At 39.2% G+C, this 20,412-nt stretch overlaps 1 protein-coding gene across 1 annotated transcript in view; it reads right to left on the bottom strand.

Moving 5' to 3' along the window:
* Positions 1-20,412, bottom strand: part of banp (BTG3 associated nuclear protein) — an 88,376-nt gene that overhangs the window by 43,740 nt on the left and 24,224 nt on the right. The window contains exons 10-11 of the mRNA XM_057836451.1: positions 15,505-15,576; positions 10,734-10,778 (exon numbers count right to left, since the gene is read on the bottom strand). Coding sequence (XP_057692434.1) covers positions 10,734-10,778; positions 15,505-15,576 — 117 coding nt within the window. The remainder of the gene's footprint in view (positions 1-10,733; positions 10,779-15,504; positions 15,577-20,412) is intronic.

Genomic DNA, 20,412 nt, shown 5'->3' with positions numbered 1-20,412 from the left:
AAACAGTCCCGCTCTGTATTTTTTCTTTTATTTTTTTCACGTACATTACAGCATGCACATATTTAATATTTTCAAAAGTCGACCATTTCCAGTGTTGTCAACATTTTCCACTTCAATATTCTTAAACGCAAGCCTTTTTTCCCCATGCAAAATGCAGTCTGCCAGTTAGGCAGTTCTGCACCCAGCTAGTGCTAATGTTGAGTCACACTGAAATAAGTGGGAAACATCTGGTCCCTCTTACTCGCACAGCCCATGACCCTGGGTCTTGCCCAAAAAGACAAAAGAAAACAGCCAGAAGTGTACAGGCCAATAAATGATACACACACAAACAGAACATAGGATTCCCTAGCTCTGCATCTCCACGCTGAGATGCCATAAGGACACAAAACAGACTCCTACTCCTTTGAAACAGTATCCATCCTTAGGCCTCTCTGCTTATGTACATTCCCCTTACACTAAAATGGGTCATAAAGCATGGTCTTTGTAGCTTTTTACCTCATTTTACTTTTGCTGCATGCGTAACTGACGGGAATCTTAACACACTACTAGCCAGACCTCAACTGCTCTCATGAGTGGCAAGGGAAGGGAGAACGAACAATGGCAACAACAAAAGCTAATGGCTGAATACAAGCGTCAATTATAAACCCTAAATTTGGATCCGTTTTTAATGTTTAAGTGGAGTGGTGGGGAAGATGCTAGTTTCAGAAATTAACAATTAAATTACACCAATGTACAGATCCTGGTAGGCTGCTGCCAAGAATCAGCAGACAGCAACGCTTTCTTCTCTTCTGTTTAATTTCTGACCTACTTCCCACACTGATTAAAACTGTGATACTTGGGAGGATCCAGCAGATGCAGAAAAACATCTGCTGTGAAAAGATGGAAGAAGCGTGTGTCCTCTTGATATTTACATCCTTAACTCCCTTTAGTGGGCATACAGTATGCTGCAGATCCATTGATGTAAACATTCGGGCATATCAGAAGTACTGTGTAAACCATTTTTAAAGGTTAAAGCATTAACCTTAAACGTTAAATACAACCGAACTGTACTTGGGCTGTAAACTGCTTCATGCATCATTATAGGGGTCCCGAGTAACAGCACTGGTAATCGTACCACACTTTTAGAAGCCCTGTCGTAAACCATTTGAGTTGGCATAGAAATCTACCTCTCTCAATTTTAGGTAGTATCTTGTACAGCGATATTTTCATTGCTTTCAAAACACTACTTAATCATGAATGGCACAAAGCATCTTCTCCACCATTTCTCTTCTTTTCTTCCACATCTTTCCAAAACTAACCTTCCATTTCATCCCTCTGCCTTTTCATCTTCTAAATCCCCCATTTGGTCTGCATCAAGGCAGCATGGTAGCAAAGGCAACGGGCACTCAAGAAGCACAGTAAAAGACAAAAATATAGTTTCATTGGCCTGCTGTCTGTTCCCATCTCATTCCCTTAAAGGGTTTAAAAGTTGAATTGAATGGAATCCAATTGTGCTGCTACAACAAAGGCTACATTGGCATTAACGGGGTATGAATTTGATGTATACAGTATAGCTACATAGGGAACATTGATGTAAATGAAGACGCTGTAAGCACTCAACGAGATACTGTAGCAGTGGTACCGTTTTTTTTGTTTGTTTTTTTTAATGCATAAGAGTTCAAATAATTGAAAATTAATCAAGCTTATGGTACGACTACAGTGGTACCTTGACATACTGTACAATGCTTTCAACAGCCAATGTAAAATTTGACCAGTCATTTGTCTCGACATATGACGACATCCTCGAAACACGACAGTTTATAACAGTGTCGCAATTTCATTGTTTTCCACGCAAGAGTGACGCACAGCAGATTTTCTTCTGAGAGAAATCAATATGCGTGGTGGTGTGCGTATGAGTGAACTGGCTCTACAATATGCCGGACTATGTCTACGATCTCAACGGTCGTCAAACAAATGTATCCTACTCTACTCCACTCCTCTGACCTCCGTTCGCTAGTCTCAATAAGTTAAGGTGACAAAAAAACGCTTTTTATTTCCGATTTATTATTATTATTGTAACATAAGCAAGAACGTCAGCAGCTTCGTCAGGTTTTTAATCATTTATTTCAGAAATTGTGCAACACATCATGGCTACTGTTCGCCGTAGCCAACGGCAACAACAACAAGAAAAGAGAAAGCAGAAACTTCCGCGGCTCTCTTTCTCATCATTTACACGGTGCATTTATGAACAGCATGCAACACACAACTGCTATATTAGAATCCGATTTGATACATTATTACAATTTGAATTTATAGTGTACTTATTTTGCTATGTGCAATTGCTATTTGTAATTGTACCAGTGGTATTTGTTAAGGATTTAGTGTAGGTTTTTGGGCTGGGGAATAAATTAATTGAATGAAAATATACTTTTATGGGAAAATCCCGCTCGACATACGACCATTTCGACTTACAAACAAGGTCCTGGAACGAAGTAAATTTTTATGTAGAGGTACCAATGTACATATAAAATCTAAAAAAAAATATTTAGCAAAAAGCATACAAATATTTTTAGTTTGTTTATCGCTATTTACTGTACCATGTACGCTTCTTGATTTTTGGGGGACAAAATAGGCTCTTGCCATGACACATTTATCACTATCCTACCTTCACCCTGCGATGAAAGCCAGAGGAGTAGCTCAATAAGTTAATTATTACTAAATGAATCAGCACCAGAATCATAATGGGTGGCTAGAGGGACCGCAAAAATATATGAAATCATCAAAACGTCATAGGTTGCTTTTATCAGTAGTAAAACCATTAGGATCTGTTATTCCCCAAAACACTTAAGTTTACAGAATACATAAGCACACTTGCTCCAAATGGGAATATTCATAATAGCAGATAAGTGAAGATACATGCTGAATAATAACCACGAAGGACCATCTGAATCCTGATACAAATCAGGTGTTAAGAAGGCAAGACCATTTTATCAACTGAAATTGAGATCCTAAGTACTTGACAATGATGTGTGGCAGAGTATCGGTAGGTAGCAGGTGTCATTTAGGATTCGTGTAACCATGTTGTCAGTAAGAACAGATGAACAGAAGACAAATTGACTGGAGAAGAATACAGCCCGAGGGAGAGAGACAGTGGAAGTGAATTCAATGTGATGAACTGTTTTGGATAGGTTGCAAAAACATAACCCCACCACTCTTTTGTCAGATTACAAAAACAGTGACATCATACCTAAAATATTTTATGAAGACCACTCCATAAACAAGGAAATTGAGCATTTGTTTGTCAAAGGCACTTTTTAAGACAATAAAAATTTGTCTATAAATGTTAGTCTCTGACAGGCAAGCACGGCAGCATTGTTATGTAGTCAAACTGAAATGAGAAATCCACTAGACATTTATTTTATTTATTTTGAAACACTCTCTGCTTTAAGCAATAGAGTATCTTTTGGCTTTTGTGCATGTGCGCTTGTGTGGTATACAAGCCAGTATGAGCAAGTGTACAAAAGCGACTACTTGTTGATTTGCTGATTTCCAGCATAGTAGAAGGAAGAGTGCTCTTCAATTGATTGAAAATTCCCGATTCCTTCTTCAAAAAGTCAGCCAAAATAGTCTCAAACTCCCCTCAAACTCTGAGTTGCAAGGTCAGTAGCACGGACGGAAGTGTTAGATTTGCTCCGATAATAATTAGGGATTTTCTATCCCGATGGAACTCCCTACCCAACACAATGTGAGGATAGTTTAAAGCAAGTTGTTTTAGTCATTACCACAAGACACCCTTACTCGAGGTAGGGTCACAGGGGTTGATCAAGTCTTAGTTGGGTCTAATAGATAACAAACAAACAAAAAAACCATGCAAATATACCAATGCATGTATGGATGGATGTATATTTAATCTCACTTTAATTTGCGATTTTAAAATTAATTTCATTTTTCATTTCAAGTTTCAAATAAAATCAGCCCCTTTGACATTGGACCATGGACAGCATTTTTGGCTTTAACATCAACATAAGGTGTTTGAAATTAACATGTGTTTTAAGAGCAATGATCATTCTGCTTCATTATTAAAGTTTTTATTTAAAAAATCAGGTGAACTGTGTAGTAATTACATGATAAAAAAAGTATACTGTATACAGTGTAAGTCCAAAAGTAATGGAAAATTTGACAAACTTTCAGATTTGATACTTGGTTGCATATCCTTTACAGTCAATTACAGCTTCAAGGCTGGAACACAGACATCATCAGACACTGGATTTTATCTTGGGTAATGGCCTTGATCCCAACTGTTTTTAGTTCACACTTGCTCTTGGTGCAATTATCAGGTTTTTTTTCTTCGGCAAAAAGATATGTGTTCAATATAATTCAATTTAGGAGACCAACTTGCCTATAGACCCTACCCACCGACGTCACAAAACCACGTGCTCGCTGTGTGGTTCTGCCCACTTGTCCGTCATTTTGTCTCTGTATTAGCATTGTTTTCAATTGATCGAGGAATTTAAAATGCATTTCATGGAAGACCCGGTGTTTTCTGATGCCGTAAACTCACTGGATGTGTTGCATAAAAGGCGTTATGTGGAAAAGCTTCGTTCAATACAGTCGCCAGATCCATATTTGATGCCCAAATCGATGTTTTTCGACCCGCTGTCTGCGCCCTGTCTGCCTGACATCTGCTACGCTGATATTTACAATTATCTTGTCCACACAAAATCAGCCTATTCCCACGAAAATTTGAAAAACTTCAAGAGCTTGGAGGCTTATAAATACTTCGTTGCTGGTTGGGTGAAACAGGTCCTCGTTCGGCAGGAATCTATCTTGTGCTTGGAAAAGTGAGTTACGAAATTTTCAATTCAAAATCTTTTGTTATTGCTAACATCCACTGTCAAGTCTAATGTATTTCATGTCGTTTGTCAATGGAGTTAAGGCTTTTAATGTTTATATGGTTTAGCGATAGCACTCTCACTACATACATACGTGTATGTTGTCGGCGATTAGCCTAGCAATGATCTTAATTGTGGTTATTTGTCAGCCCCGTAGACGAGGCCAGTTTCTTTCACTTGGTACCAGCTAAATATTATTCAAAAAATAACGATGGTGGAAGAAAGGGAAGTCACAAACATCTTGAATTTGAAACTATGTCGTACTACGTCGTATGTTGTCGGCGATTAGCCTCGCAATGATCTTAATTGTGGTTATTTGTCAGCTCCGTAGACGAGGCCAGTTTCTTTCACTTGGTACCAGCTAAATATTATTCAAAAAATAACGATGGTGGAAGAAAGGGAAGTCACAAACATCTTGAATTTGAAACTATGTCGTACTACGTCGTATGTTGTCGGCGATTAGCCTCGCAATGATCTTAATTGTGGTTATTTGTCAGCCCAAAACCCTCTAAGTATATCTTAAATGCATCTTACCGGATATAAAATGACTACTACATAGTCTGTGGTGATTTTTTGGTGCCCAGTTTTCACGTCGAATTGCAGCCGTCCATTTCGCTCTCCTCTTTGGATCCCTCGGAATACGGTAAAACTTCAAGTCTCTCCTTCCATCTTCTCTGTTAGTGCAACCAACAGCCACACACGCCTTCACCATTTTGATTATTAATGTTAAGGAGCAGAAAAACACGCCGTAAATAGGAGAAATGTACGTAGCCGTAACAGGTTAACACTATGTTTTGACAGACAAGTGGGCGGTACCATTCAGGAGAGCGGAGCTGTGACGTCACGTGGGTAGGGTCTATAGCAAATCATTCCACTTATTTGCCTAAAAAAAAAGTACAGTGGGGAGAACAGGTATTTGATACACTGCCGATTTTGCTGGTTTTTTTCCACTTGCAAGCCATGTAGAGGTCTGTAATTTGTATCATAAATTCTCTTCAACTGTGAGGGACGGAATCTAATACAAAAATCCAGAAAATCACATTGTATAATTTAAAAAAAAAAAAAAAATTGTATTTAACTGCATGAAATAAGTATTTGATACATTACCAACTAGTAAATATTTCGGCTCTTAGTTCTTTTTTAAGAACCCCTCCTGTTCTCCTCTCATTACCAGAAGTAACTGCACCTGTTTGAACTTGTTACCTGTATAAAAGACACCTGTTCACATGCTCAAACAAACAAACTCCAACCTCTCCACAATGGCCAAGACCAAAGAGCTGTGTAAGGACATCAGGGATAAAATAATAGACCTGCACAAGGCTGGGATGGGCTACAGGAAAATAAGCAAGCAGCTTGGTGAGAAGGTAAGAACTGTTGGAGCGATTATTAGAAAATGGAAGAAGTTCAAGTTGACGGTCAATCTGCCTCGTTCTGGGGCTCCATGCAAGATCTCACCTCGTGGGCCATCACTGATCATAAGGAAGGTGAGGGATCAGCCCAGAACTACACGGCAGGACCTGGTCATTGACCTGAAGAGAGCCGGAACCACAGTCTCGAAGAAAACCATCGGAAACACATTACGCCGTCATGGATTAAAATCCTACAGCGCATGCAAGGCCCCGCTGCTGAAGCCAGTGCATGTCCAGACACGTCTGAAGTTTGCCACTGATCATCTGGATGATCCAGAGGAGCAATGGGAGAAGGTCATGTGGTCGGATGAGAGCAAAATTATACTTTTTGGTCTAAAACTCGGCTCGTCGTGTTTGGAGGAAAAAGAAGGATGAGTACAACCCCAAGAACACCATCCCAACCGTGAAACATGGAGGAGGAAACATTTTTTGGGGCTGCTTCTCTTCCAAGGGTACAGGACGACTGCACCGTATTGAGGGGAGGATGGATGGGGCTATTTATCACCAGATCTTGGCTGACAACCTCCTTCCTTCAGTGAGAGCCCTGAAGATGGGTCGTGGCTGGGTCTTCCAGCATGACAACGACCCAAAGCAACTAAAGAATGGCTCCGTAAGAAGCATCTTAACGTCCTGGAGTGGCCTAGCCAGTCACCAGATCTGAAACCGATAGAAAATCTATGGAGGGAGCTGAAAGTCCGTGTTGCCCGGCAGCAGCCCCAAAACCTGAAGGCTCTGGAGAAGATCTGCATGGAGGAGTGGGCCAAAATCCCTGCTGCAGTGTGTGCAAACCTTGTCAAGGACTACAGGAAACGTTTGGTATCTGTAATAGCAAACAAAGGTTTCTGTACCAAATATTAAGTTCAATTTTTGTGATGTATCAAATACTTATTTCATACAATTAAATGCAAATTTATTATTTAAAAATCATACAACGTGATTCTCTGTTTTTTTGTATTAGATTCCGTCCCTTACAGTTGAATAGAACTTATGATACAAATTACAGACCTCTACATGCTTTGCAAGTGGGAAAACCAGCAAAATCGGCAGTGTATCAAATACTTGTTCTCCCCACTGTATACATGTGTTTTTTTTCGTAGTATGCGTCAAGCCATTGCCCATATGCCCTGTCAAGTGTCATTTATTGAGTTCTGAAGCATTATGATTTAGAATTACTAATTTGTCCCAATACCTCTGGTCCATAAAAAGTGTAGAGCAAAGCACATATATGCTTCATTTCAAATCCATTGTGGTGTTGTTTAGAGCCCAAAAAATTATGAATTGTGTCGATGTCCCAATATTTATAGACTTGACTCTTCCGTAGCTACAAAAATATCAACTTAGTAATAGAATATTCTATGTGATATGTGTGGTAGTTTTGACCCAGTGGTGGAATAAATGTCGGGGGTTGCAGGCGCTGGAAAGATATTTTAACACTTAAACGCTATATAATAACTCCGGGCATCATCTTACATTTGTTTTAGACTATTTGCCAACCATGGTCCTTTTACGCCAGCAAACCATGCCCGGGTGCGGCTGGACCCACAGCAACCCCCCGCCCCCCCCGACCTCCACCCTCACTTTTTTTTTTCACATTCCAGCAGTAAAAGTAAAATGCAAATGCATGAGAATGAGTGGTTTTACGGATTAAAACTGGCCTTCATGTTCTGTCAGCAATTCAGATTTAAGAGATGACCTGATGTCTCGTGAAGTATCATAACATTGATATGAAGAGCTGAATGGGCTACAGAGGAAGGGGAAGAACCCCTTTTCAATTTTATTTGGAACAGCCTATCGTTTTACAAACACAATCCACACATTAGTTTGAAAAGACAAAAAATGGGATGTCATAATGGCTTTTCTTGGACACCGCTCACTCGTGCTCCCAAGGGAATTAACTTTGCTTTGCACTTTCTAGTTCTCACATAATAGGATTCAGCGGAATCTACTGTAACTGAGAGGAAGAAAGGTCTGCACACATTATACAGCAGATGAAGGATTTACAAAATGTACATCTTACTATTTATCAAGCTATTTAGTCATTACATATGCTACATTTGGTAAGATGATAGACTCTTGAGCAGGTACTATTGGAAACATTATGGGTACTTGTGCAGGACTGCTCACTAGCCAAATCACAATCCTAGATCTGCACTCATAGAGCTGCAGAGGAATGCTGCTGTGAGGTTTGGCTTTTGAAGAGGTCATTTGAGGACACTGCCTTTGTGTTTATGAGACACAGAAGTGAGACCATCAAATAGTCAATACCCATCGGACAGCTCTAAGAAGGTTATTTCCCAAAATCCCACAATATATGGCCCTGGTCATCCTCTCCTTAATACAATGCAGTCGTCTATTCCCTAATGCAAAAAACACCCCTAAGGCATGATGCCACCAACCCCATACTTCAAAGTAGGGATGGTGTTCTGGGATGTGTTCTTGGGATGGTACTCCTCATTATTCTTCCACTATGAGTGGAATTAAGACTTAGAAGTGCCATTTTGATCTCATATGACCACATGACTTTCTTCCATGACTCCTCTGGATCATCCAAATGGTCATTGGCAAACTTAAAACTGGCCTGGACATGTGCTGGTTTAAGCCGGGGAACCTTCCATGCCATGCATGATTTTAAACCATGATGTCCCAGCTCCTTTCGGGTCATTGACCAGATCCTCCTGTGTAGTACTTGGCTGATTCCCCACCATTCTTAGGATCATTGAGACCCTACGAGGTAGATCTTGCATGGAGCCCCAGACCGAGAGAGACTGACAGTCATGTTTAGCTTCTTCCATTTTCTAATAATTGCTCCAACGGTGGATCCTATGTCACCAAGCAATTGCAATTGCCCCCCCAACCCTTCCAGCCTTATAGAGGTCTACAATTCTGTCTCTGGTGTCTTTGGACAGCTCTTTCGTCCTGATCATGTAAGGAATTGCAGTCTTCCTGATTGTATAGTGTGGACAGGTGTTTATACGCCGCTAACCGCTTTAAACAGGTCAAAAAGTCAAAGTCAAATTGTCAACCTCCACTCCACTTATTCGTTGGACTTTTTAAAGGCGACTAACAGTCTTTCAGGCTCACAAGTGTAGCTAATAGACAGGTGGTCAAATACTTATTTGCAGCAGTATAACACAAATTACAAAAACTAAATTGTTTTAAAAAAAAAAAAACATACACTGTGATTTTTGGATTTTTTTTTCTTTAGATTGTCTCTCACAGTGGACAAGCACCTACCATGGAAATTTCAAACCCGCCCATCATTTCTAAGTGGGAGAACAAAATCGCAGGGTGTTCAAATAATTATTTTCCTCACTGTAAAGGTCGGGAGAGTAGGGATAATTTTGGTGAGTGTGGAAAAAAATTAAATAGGTCTCCATATCTGACTGATTATTATTAGCAGAAATGTAAAAAGCATAAAAGTATTTAAAACAATTGGCTGAACTTACCTTTGTATAATAGCTGTATTACTCATACATAGAAAAAGCCAAATTCAATATCTAATGTTGAGTGCTAGGGCATCTTAAATTTATACTTGCTAAAGCTAACGTGAATTAAAATAATATGAAGGTGCACAGCGGACAGACACAATTTAAGCTTTGTTCTTTTAAAATGCCTGATAAAATAATGGTTTTCACTCATGTGATGATGCAGGGTTGGTGTAATCGCCCGCCCTGGCCTGTCAATAGACGAGTTGTAAGTAACAACAGGTCACCTGCTATGCCAACGATACGTTCACTGCTTACTACTTGATACGTGAACATTGTTGTGCAATTCAGAGTATGGTGACCTAATTGGCTATTACCATTTTTTTTCCTTCCCTTTTTTATTTTTTCGTCTGTCTGCTCCTCATGGATATTGCCTTCCAGACATGCTGTTTACTTGAATCCATACATGTCACAAAATGTGCAATGTCTAACCCTCAGACAAAATCATATTCAACAAACAGCGCAACATGTAATGTTGCCTCATACATTGGGTTGCAAGCTTAAGATCACATATTCTTTTCATCGGCACATAGTCTAGTTTTGCACAACAATTGGAATGTGTAATGCGTGTACACACAAGCAATGCAATATACGGGTGGATATATTAGGATGCCAGTCTGGGGCCTATTGGTGCATTAGCAACCCTACTTTTGTTAAATAGTTCACCCCAAGTAAAGGTCAGCAATCTATAATTTGCAACTCTTGTATTATGTTACATAGACAAATGCTGGACATTGATTCATTCAGTACGGTTTTTGCTCTATGACCAACCAACAAGATATGTTTGTACAGGAAATACCAGTGCCCAACATCTGTCTACTCAATAAAGAGAATGATAAATACACCAGCAGCCTCAACACCACAACACTCTCTCACCGTCACAACTGAGTGGAAGCAAAGTGATCCTCACACACAGGGAATTCACTCACGTTCATAACGCGAAACGCAAAATAATTTAAGGCTGTTACCTGTCCATCTTGACCAACGTGCACCTGGTGGATCTGGAGGTTCCCCTGAAAGACAAAAACGGCATGCCATTAGAGAGGTGCACCTTCCAATTCACAAAATAACAGACCTCTTCCAAAGAACCCTCTTAAAGTCTGGGATTTTAAAACTGCCAACCCTCTGAAAAACAAGTTTTTAAAAAAAAAATAAATAACTGAAGTTTGTTCATGTTTGAAAATTAAAACGAATTCACAACTCACTGCATAAGGAAAAATAAAGTGCAAGATTTGATTTATGAATTTTCAGCATATACACAATGAACACTGAGGCAAATGTCTTTGTAGACATACCAACTATTATGTCATTTCTGGTTGAAAAATGACTCCGGAAAAAAATATTCCAGCCGCAAAGACCACAATAAAAGACTGAATATCAACAATGACAAAAAATTGTTTTTAAACATGTCCCCTATTCCTGCATTTTGTTTTGTCTTACATTCAGAAGGCTCACCTATGTGTTCATATAGGCAGTTTCAAGGGGCACATTAAAATAATGAAAAAAATAACTACGCATCTATTCTAACTTAATCCATCACATGAAATTACAAAAAGGAAAAGGCATTGAAATGAGCCCTTAAATATTTACCTGTATTTTTATTTCATTTTTTTCATGCTGTGGCCGCTACCTCTAGAGTTTTTCAGAGGTGACATTTAAGATGAAAACTTTAATGGATTCAGGAGTGATTTGGATTAAGTGATTTGTGAACTTTTTCTGCAAAGGGACCAGGACGACAGATCTGTGTAAAGGAAAGAATGAATGGGGCCATGTATCGAGAGTTTTTGAGTGAAAATCTCCTTCCATCAGCAAGGGCATTGAAGATGAGACGTGGCTGGGTCTTTCAGCATGACATTGCTCCCAAACACACAGCCAGGGCAACAAAGGAGTGGCCAGTCTCCAGTTCTCAACCCCATAGAAAATCGGTGGAAGGAGTTGAAAGTCCGTGTTGCCCAACGACAGCCCCAAAACATCACTGCTCTAGAGGAGATCTGCATGGAGGAATGGGCCAAAATACCAGCAACAGTGTGTGAAAAGCTTGTGAAGAGTTACAGAAAACGTTTGGCCTCTGTTATTGCCAACAAAGGGTACATAACAAAGTGTTGAGATGAACTTTTGGTATTGACCAAATACCTATTTTCCACCATGATTTGCAAATAAATTCTTTAAAAATCAAACAATGTGATTTTCTGGCGGGGTTTTCCACGTTCTGTCTCTCATGGTTGAGGTTTACCCATGTTGACAATTACAGGCCTCTCGAATATTTTCAAGTGGGAGAACTTGCACAATTAGTGGTTGACTAAATACTTATTTGCCTCACTGTAAACATTAAGGACAATGTTCAAAATAATAATATTGCATTTGTTTCGTAAGTATATGAATCACAATTGAACAAGGTGTTAAAATCTCACCAAGGGCGCCACATTTGGTAGGGTTGACTCTGCACTTGCTAATTGCATTTCATGTATTTGTAGCAGTCTGAAATGTCATATGGACAGAGAACAGTGTAATCTCTCAAACAGCTCATTTCCTCTTTGAGCATGCTAAACCCAAATCTTGTGGAAAGTGGTCTGTTCCCAATGAAAATGTATTCTTTATGAGTGGCAGTTGGGAGAAAATGGATTCTGTTGCTAAGCTTTGAACTTTAAAAAACAAACATAATCATGAAATAGGCAGGAGAGAGGAAAGAAGAAAATCTGAGATCAGCCACAAAGTGCAGGGAAGACTTTAAAGCTTTTCTCCTCACTCCTGGTCTCTCTCACTCAATAGCTCATCATCCTCTCAGTGCAAAACGAGTAAGAAATGTGAAAACCACGTGGTTTAAATGTCACTAACTGGTGCATAAATGCTAAACTGTAATGCATGTGTTGAACATATTTTACAGTGTGGGATTACATGTGTGATTATTTACATAAACTGGCGCCTTGGAACAAATCTTTCCTCAACTACCTGACAAAATAATCTAGAGTGATGTTAAATCAAAAATGATCCTCAACTGTCAATGTACTTTAAATTTTAATTTCAGATTAAAATTGGTCCTCTAAATGCATGGAGTGATGCCTAGTGGGGGAGATGAGACATCTGGGATTTACATGGAAACAAAAGTCAGACCTCATGTGAATAAGTAGGCGGGTACATAAACAAGACGGCATGCAATAGGCAGCATCTGTTTTTAGTCAAATTACTAATGACTTTGCTTTTATATTTAGCCATTATTTAAGTCCTTTTCTCAGATGTTGAATTCTAACAGAAGGCACATAATTACAGTAGATGCAATTTCATAAATTTCAATCAACTATAAATTTGTCACATTGTCAACGGAACGCTTTACGCTATGACTAGCAACAAATGTAGCAATGGTCTAACATGTTAACGATACCATAGAGTGTAAAGTAAAGTAAATAAAAGATGAGGAATAACTTTATTATCAGCAAGTAAATAGTCATTGGCTAATTACATCAAATATTGGATAAAAACATGTATCATAATTTCAAAATTACTTTATTTTTGGTGTGCCCCTACCACTTTTTGTGCTTGTTCAATCTACAATTCAAGTCTAAACTTGTATTCTTTTTTTCAAACAAAATAAAATTCTGTTTCAAACGTAATAAAGTTTTAAGCATTTCAACTGGATTTATTCTACTTGTACTGCACTACTCAAATGTAAAGTGTAATACAGCGAAAAACCACACCATAAAGAGTAAATGTTTCTTTTCCCTAAACATCTCCACCCACCAGTGTTGTTTTCGTCAACGACGACGACAGCGAAAACATATCGTTAACAAACATTTTTTTTCATGACAATGACGAGCTGAAAACGCGTCTTGGATGACTGCAACTTGATGAAAAGATTACCAATTTATATCTGACGAGACGAGAAAGAGATAAAAATGCGCCATTGTACCTTTCACATGTTCACAATGCGTGACATTTGATAGTTGTGCACAGTTTTTTTTTTTTTTTTTTTTTTTTTGTGCTCGTAGTTAATCAGCCTGCTTCCTAGCCTTGTTTCACGTGACTTGCGCACGCCCCCACCCTCCCCCTGAGGCAGTGCACATGAGCAGTGCTCTAACAACATCATTTAACAATTGCTACAAAGGCGCAAGGATTTACGGTTGCATTTTAACTATAATCCGATTGAAAGAAGAACAGAACTGCACAATCCCTGTGGCAGACCAAGGTGAAAAGTGTGGCCATAGACCTCTAGTTTTATTCAGTAAATGGTCCGTTATCATTTAATAGTTATTTTCTACATTTTTAGTGTCAATGGAGCGCCGAGTTCAGGCTAATATTTTAGCTTATTGGCACTGCTATTATTAATAACCCTTTGAAAGCAAATAATGCGCAGCCTGCTAAAATCATGTTATGAGGAGAACATTCGGCCATATTTGAACACGTGGCACACGCTTTAACCTGTATTTGGACTTTAGTGTAAAGATGTGTTGCTGTTCCCCATAGGTTTAAAATGACAGCAAATCTTAATTGTGTATGTGTACTAACAATGAACGTCGCTCTGTTTATCAAGCACGCTGCTGTGTGCTACATGGGATTATCATAACAGTCTGTAACGGAGCGTCGTCGGAGCCCAATTTTTTTTATTTGATTGATAGTTACAGTAACTCGTTCAGTGACATTGACAGTAATAGACATCCGATAGTTTGATTCTTTTCATCCATCTGCTTTGAAGTTGTCAGTTAACAGGTTGGCAGCGAATATTAACATTCTTTGCAAGCCCTCCCACTTTAATGACTTTTGACGTCTAGCGTTGTCAATGGCAGCCAATGAGTTAATATAAAACAAACACAAAACAGGCCTCTTTAGATTAGTCTTTTTCAGAGTTTAGCCAATACAGTATGTGTTGAATTACAACATCCATACTACTGTAAAAAAATATTCAGATACTCTTTTCGTGTATATAATACTGAATGTTTTAATTGGATTTGTAAATGCATTCCTCTCCCCCCATCCAGATCCCTGAGGTCGAAATGCAAAAAGAAAGAAGAACAACAACAGGATACAGTCATTTAGTTCAGCAGCTTTTGCCACAGTGTCCAAATAAAACCCAGACTCATTGCAATAATGTGCCAGAGAAAATGCGCTTGCTCTTTGGATTGGGCGTACCGGGCTACCTGCTTCCACAGTTGAGTTACTGCGGTGCAATTCAATTTGGACTTGTTTTGAGTGGGCCAGGAGTTGGTTGTAAGTACTGTATTGTTTTACAGTTATCAGGGTTTGGCCTATTTTAAGTTCCAAACATGTCAGGTACAGTGGGGAGAACAAGTATTTGATACACTCCCAATGGGAAAACCCATTGGCAGTGTATCAAATACTTGTTCTCCCCACTGTATGCTTCCTTATAAGTTGTAAGCTACATATGAGTTGTCCCTCCCTGCACATAAGGAATTTTATTTAACTGCATTCATTGTGCAAATTTCACCAAACTAAAGCCAGTGTTGTTAAAAGAAGTTTCTCTGTCAATGGTCATTGGAAATTGTTGGAAACCTTTTTTTTTTTTTTTTTTTTTTTACTAAAACCTTGTGTATCCATCAACTAATACTAGACCACCATTTTTTGAGTTTTAGTCAACTAAAACTTGTTTGAATATTCATAGACTAAAACAGATTTTGAAATGACTAAAACATGACTAAGACTAATAAGTATTTTCGTCCAAAAGACTAAGACTAAAATTAAAAGGGCTGCCAAAAAAACAACACTTTCACAAACCCTTGCCTCACTTGCCTCACTGTCCTGAGTGATCTGTACCTCCTCTCCTTGAGGTACCTGGGCAATGTGCAATTGGCCCTGTGGAATCTGAGAAAGACACACAAAGAACATTTTTCATTAAATGTCCAAAATATGAATCATTATTTATTCAAATAGTTCGCCCACACATTTCCACTACTATTGAAGAGAGACTAATTTTGGCAGTCACCAATTAATAATAAGGACTCTCCCTTACAGGTTCACCAAACCTTGGTTCAGGCTTCCTAGTGATTAGAGATAAATCTTAAAATTCTGACATTGACGACATTGTTTCAAGGTGTTTTGTATTCATACATCTTAAAAAATTTATACTCTGTCCTGTTCGTGTTGGGCAGCGGGCAATTAGTGAATGGAACATCAGCATTGCTTAGTCCACTGAAACAAGCACTCTGGCTGGTGTTCAAAGATAGTTTGCCAAATGTGGACGCAGATAAACGGTCTCTACAGCTTAGCAGATACGTAAGTAGAAATATTTAGATTTTGACATTCTAACATTCTGGTATTTGGGTTGAGGTTTTTTTTCCCATGTCCAGTTGGGGGTGTTTATACTAGGGGATTTTGTCAATCTTTGTCAATTGTGGGAGAGTGAAGCCCTGTTTGAGACTCTTTTGTGATTCAGTGCTATATAAATAAACTTAATTTATAAAGACAAACAGAGCATTAGTTCTCAGACACTTTCTGGCTCAAACTTAGAGAGTGAACAAAGAAGGGTACAATTATGAATGATGTCGCTCTTTCACGGAATCATGTGTACATACTGTATTATGTTTTTTTTTTCCAAGACCGTATGTTTAATTGGCAAGCAACCACAGAAAAATGTCGAGTACATTAATCAATGCATTGTTGTGGTGTCAAACAAATACGCAAAACATGTGCAGCCGTCATTGCATAGCCAATGAAAATGATTAAATATCTGTATACTGTAAATTCCTTCATTCTGTAGAGCCAAAGAAAAGTACATATGTAAAAGAAAGGGTAATAGACAGAAGAAAGGGCAAAAAAAATATATATATATACTGGACTGTCTCAGGAAATTAGAATACACAATATTCTAATTTTCTGAGACAGTCCTGTACATTAATCCACCATTTAAAGCAGGGGTGTCCAAACTTTTTGCAAAGGGGACCAGATTTGGCGTGGTAAAAATGTGGGGGGCCGACCTTGGCTGACGTCCTTTACATAGAACAATATACAGGACTGTCTCAGAAAATTAGAATATTGTGTATTCTAATTTCCTGAGACAGTCCAGTATATTCCAACAAAAGCATGACATGCGGCAAATCTCATCATTGGTGCATACCTATTGACTTGACAGAAATGCATGTGAAGGGGGACATAACTACAATTTGGTTGAATGACGCGCTAGTTGTCTGATTTTGTCGCAGCGGCCTGAGAGAGACAGGAGTGGGAAGGGGGTGGTGACGACGTTGCAAGCGCGATGACGATGGGCTAGTTGACTCGGAGCATAAGCATACCATTCGCGTTCTCGTTTAATTGAAAATAATGTACAGTTTTCCTGCTGAGAGTGCATTATCTTCACCAAGTTGGCGTTTTTCTTGTAGATGTTACAATATAATTTTTTTTTTGTTTGTTTTTATTACCAAAAATAGTCATATGTCCTAAACTTTTCTTGAATGACGTGTCCATGAACCTTGTGTGATGTTTTTTAATCAAAACAACTAGAGCAACAACAGGAGAGGCAGGAGATTCAGAGCCTCACCTGCACATTGAAAAACATATCTATATACCATATTTTTCGGACTATAAGTCGCAGTTTTTTTTCATAGTTTGGCTGGGGGTGCGACTTATACTCTGGAGCGACTTATGTGTGAAATTATTAACACATTATTATATCATTTCACATGTTATTTTGGTGTTTTGGAGTGACACTGATGGTTTGGTCAACTTAGCATATTCTTTATTCTATAGTGAATAACTCTTAATAGCTATGTTACGTTAACATACTGGCCACGTTCCAATTTCGTTCTTCATGCATCATACTGTGCACTTATTCAGCATGTTGTTCTCTATTGTATTTTTATTTTACATTGCCTTTCGAGATGACATACCTGTCTATGTGTTGGATTTTATCAAGTAAATTTCCCCCAAAAATGCGACTTATACTCCAGTGCGACTTTTGTATTTTTTTTATCCTCCTCGTTGGGCATTTTATGGCTGGTGCGACTTATACTCAGGTGCAATTTATAGTCCGCAAAATACGGTACATTAGGGGTGTGACGAAACATACAAATCACGGTTCAGTACATACAGTACATCGGTACAGGGGTCACTGTTCCGTGTAGGTTCAGTACAACAGGAAAAACAAAAAGGCTTTTTTCCTCACAGCATTTGAAAGTTAAGTTTGTACACTGTTACACTGTTATATCAGTGAAATTTAAGAAAAAAAATGTGTGTTACCTATGGGATTTTTTTTTTTTTTGGGGGGGGGGGGTTAAAAATAATGTGTACAACATGAAAAGTAACGTCAGTTACTTTGCCGAGTAACTAATTACTCTTACAATAAGCTACGTGACTTACCAACTCAATTACTTTTTGGGAGAAGTAATTTGTAACTAATTACTTTTTTAAAGTAAGTAACAACACTGCTACTCACTAAATGTATCTGTCATTAAACAGAATAGGTTGTTTTTAATCAAAAAAAGTAATATGGACCTCAAAAATCCTTGCACTGAAAATTACAGGGATCTTTCATCAAGAAACGAAATGACAATCAGTGACAGCTTTGGATGCTTTCAGTATGACATCAAACAAAATTGGCCACACAGCTGTGGAAATGGAGAAAATGTAGTATGATGGTATGGTATCATTAGACCAGGTCCAAACAACAGCTGGATTTTACATGACATAAGACGACAACAGGTGCTATGTACAGTATGTGTATGGATAATTTTCACACTAAATAAGGAAATGTATATTTGGGAGGGACGGGAATCACATCAGAAACATATTATCTAAAACATTTTACTTCATCATCATTCAACATCAAGCTCAGCTGCTGTTTTTTTTTTTTTTAATAACATCTGTACACATTTATGCGTTCTGACAATATTACATTGACACTTCGTACAGCACATTTTTGTGAGGGATGAAAGTTTTGACCTAGACAAACGAAAAAGATAACCAGTACCAGACACCTCCTGTTTGTCAGTCCACCTATTATGCTGTAATGGTTTGATTATACAGTAAACTTTAACCCTAACAGCTGTAGAAGTTATCCAGAGCCGACTCAGAAAATGCTGTTGCTTTTTGCTCTATATGATTTACTGTGTTGGGTGGCATGAACAATAATTGTTTAGTAAAAACCTGCAGTTTAAAGTGCCTTTGACACAAAAAAGCGTGTTTATTTTATATTACACATGGTATTTAATGCTTTTGAATGAAATGGACCGCTTGGATGTGTGTGTGGAAGCAATCGATATATTTATTCAATTTTTTTAATCCCGCATCCCGCGCTACGAAAATGAGAGACCCACGGTCTCGGATTGAGGAAGAAGGCGAATGTGACATCAGCAGACTAATCATTTTCACAATACAGTCATCACTATCGTATGCAGAAGGACTGCGGATTCAGCAGATTTTGCGCATTAATTCATTGTTTGCGTCAGGCCAGCCCAATGTGCTGCAGGCTTTTGTTGCTATACCAGGGAGAGGGGTGTGAGGCTTTTTGGATTTCCAAAAGTTGCTGTTCACCGCGAATAATGAGCAAAACAAGTCTGACAATCAAGAGACTATTGGAAGGATGACTAAGTTGGTAAGCTACGTGTTTTATGTTACGTAAAATACTTGGATCATGGCAAACGTTTTAATAAAGACGTGGCTTGCATTTTGTGGGTGACAATGCTCCCTGTCCACCGAGAATGCCACTTGGCCAACGACCGGGGGCTTGTCGCACACTATGGTCGCCAGCCAATAAAGGTGTGTCCGCCTACAGAGCACCATGCTCGGCTTGGGCCCGGGGAGCCCCCCGCTCTCGTCTGCGGCTCTCGATTGTTTAGACTTCCACGCCCCCTCGGTCCTCCTCGCATGCCTGCCTATTGAGCATTTACCCGGCTTGGGCTCAGGCAGCCACGCACTTGGACGTCGGCCGGTTTGTCCACCGAGAATGCACTATTTTCGGCGTTCATTCCCCTCTGAGTCCACGGCGACGAGCACTGCCTGCCTGCCGGAGCCGCAGCACAACGACGAGCCGAAACTTGCTCGCCGCCAGGGGCTGGCCGATCAGTGAAGACAATCACCCCCGCCACCGTGTGTGACATGGGTTGGGGTAGTTTTGTGTGATTTTTCGTTTTCGAAAGGAGAGAAAGAGACTTGGAAAAGCCACTCGGTTCGGGTCAGCATGTCTCCTAGCTGTCACGTGCCCGGTTTTGTTCATGCTCTTTCTTCCGTCTCCGGAGCCGGGGCAGGGAAATGAGCTGGACTAAAAGCTGGACTAACTCCGGTGCCATAAAATACCGTTTGGGAGGTTTAAGAAGTCGGCAGTTTTGACCATTATCCAGTAATTTAGCCCTGTCGTACTGAATAAATGCATTTTTTCATTTCATATTCCATTTAGCATAGGACTGTTATTTGTCATAACCATACAATTTATTTAGCAATTGGGGAATAATACTATAAAAGAATACTATAAAATATTGGAGAGACTAAAACGATGACATTTTGCTGCTCTCTGTCGCATTTTCCTCGTTCTGAATCTTCCCCCTCAATAGGATGAATTCTAAATCAGCTGAAATTGTTACTCTGACGACGTCATCACCCAGATGGAGGCGCTAGGGCGCTATAATGACAGGCGGGGCTAAACGGCAGATTAAAAGACTCATTTCTCATCATCTGCGCTTTGCCAAATTGTTGTATATAGTCGAATTG

This window comes from Corythoichthys intestinalis, chromosome 5, assembly GCF_030265065.1.
Source record: "Corythoichthys intestinalis isolate RoL2023-P3 chromosome 5, ASM3026506v1, whole genome shotgun sequence".
Classification (NCBI taxonomy): domain Eukaryota; kingdom Metazoa; phylum Chordata; class Actinopteri; order Syngnathiformes; family Syngnathidae; genus Corythoichthys; species Corythoichthys intestinalis.
This window is presented reverse-complemented; position numbering and strand designations above follow the sequence as displayed.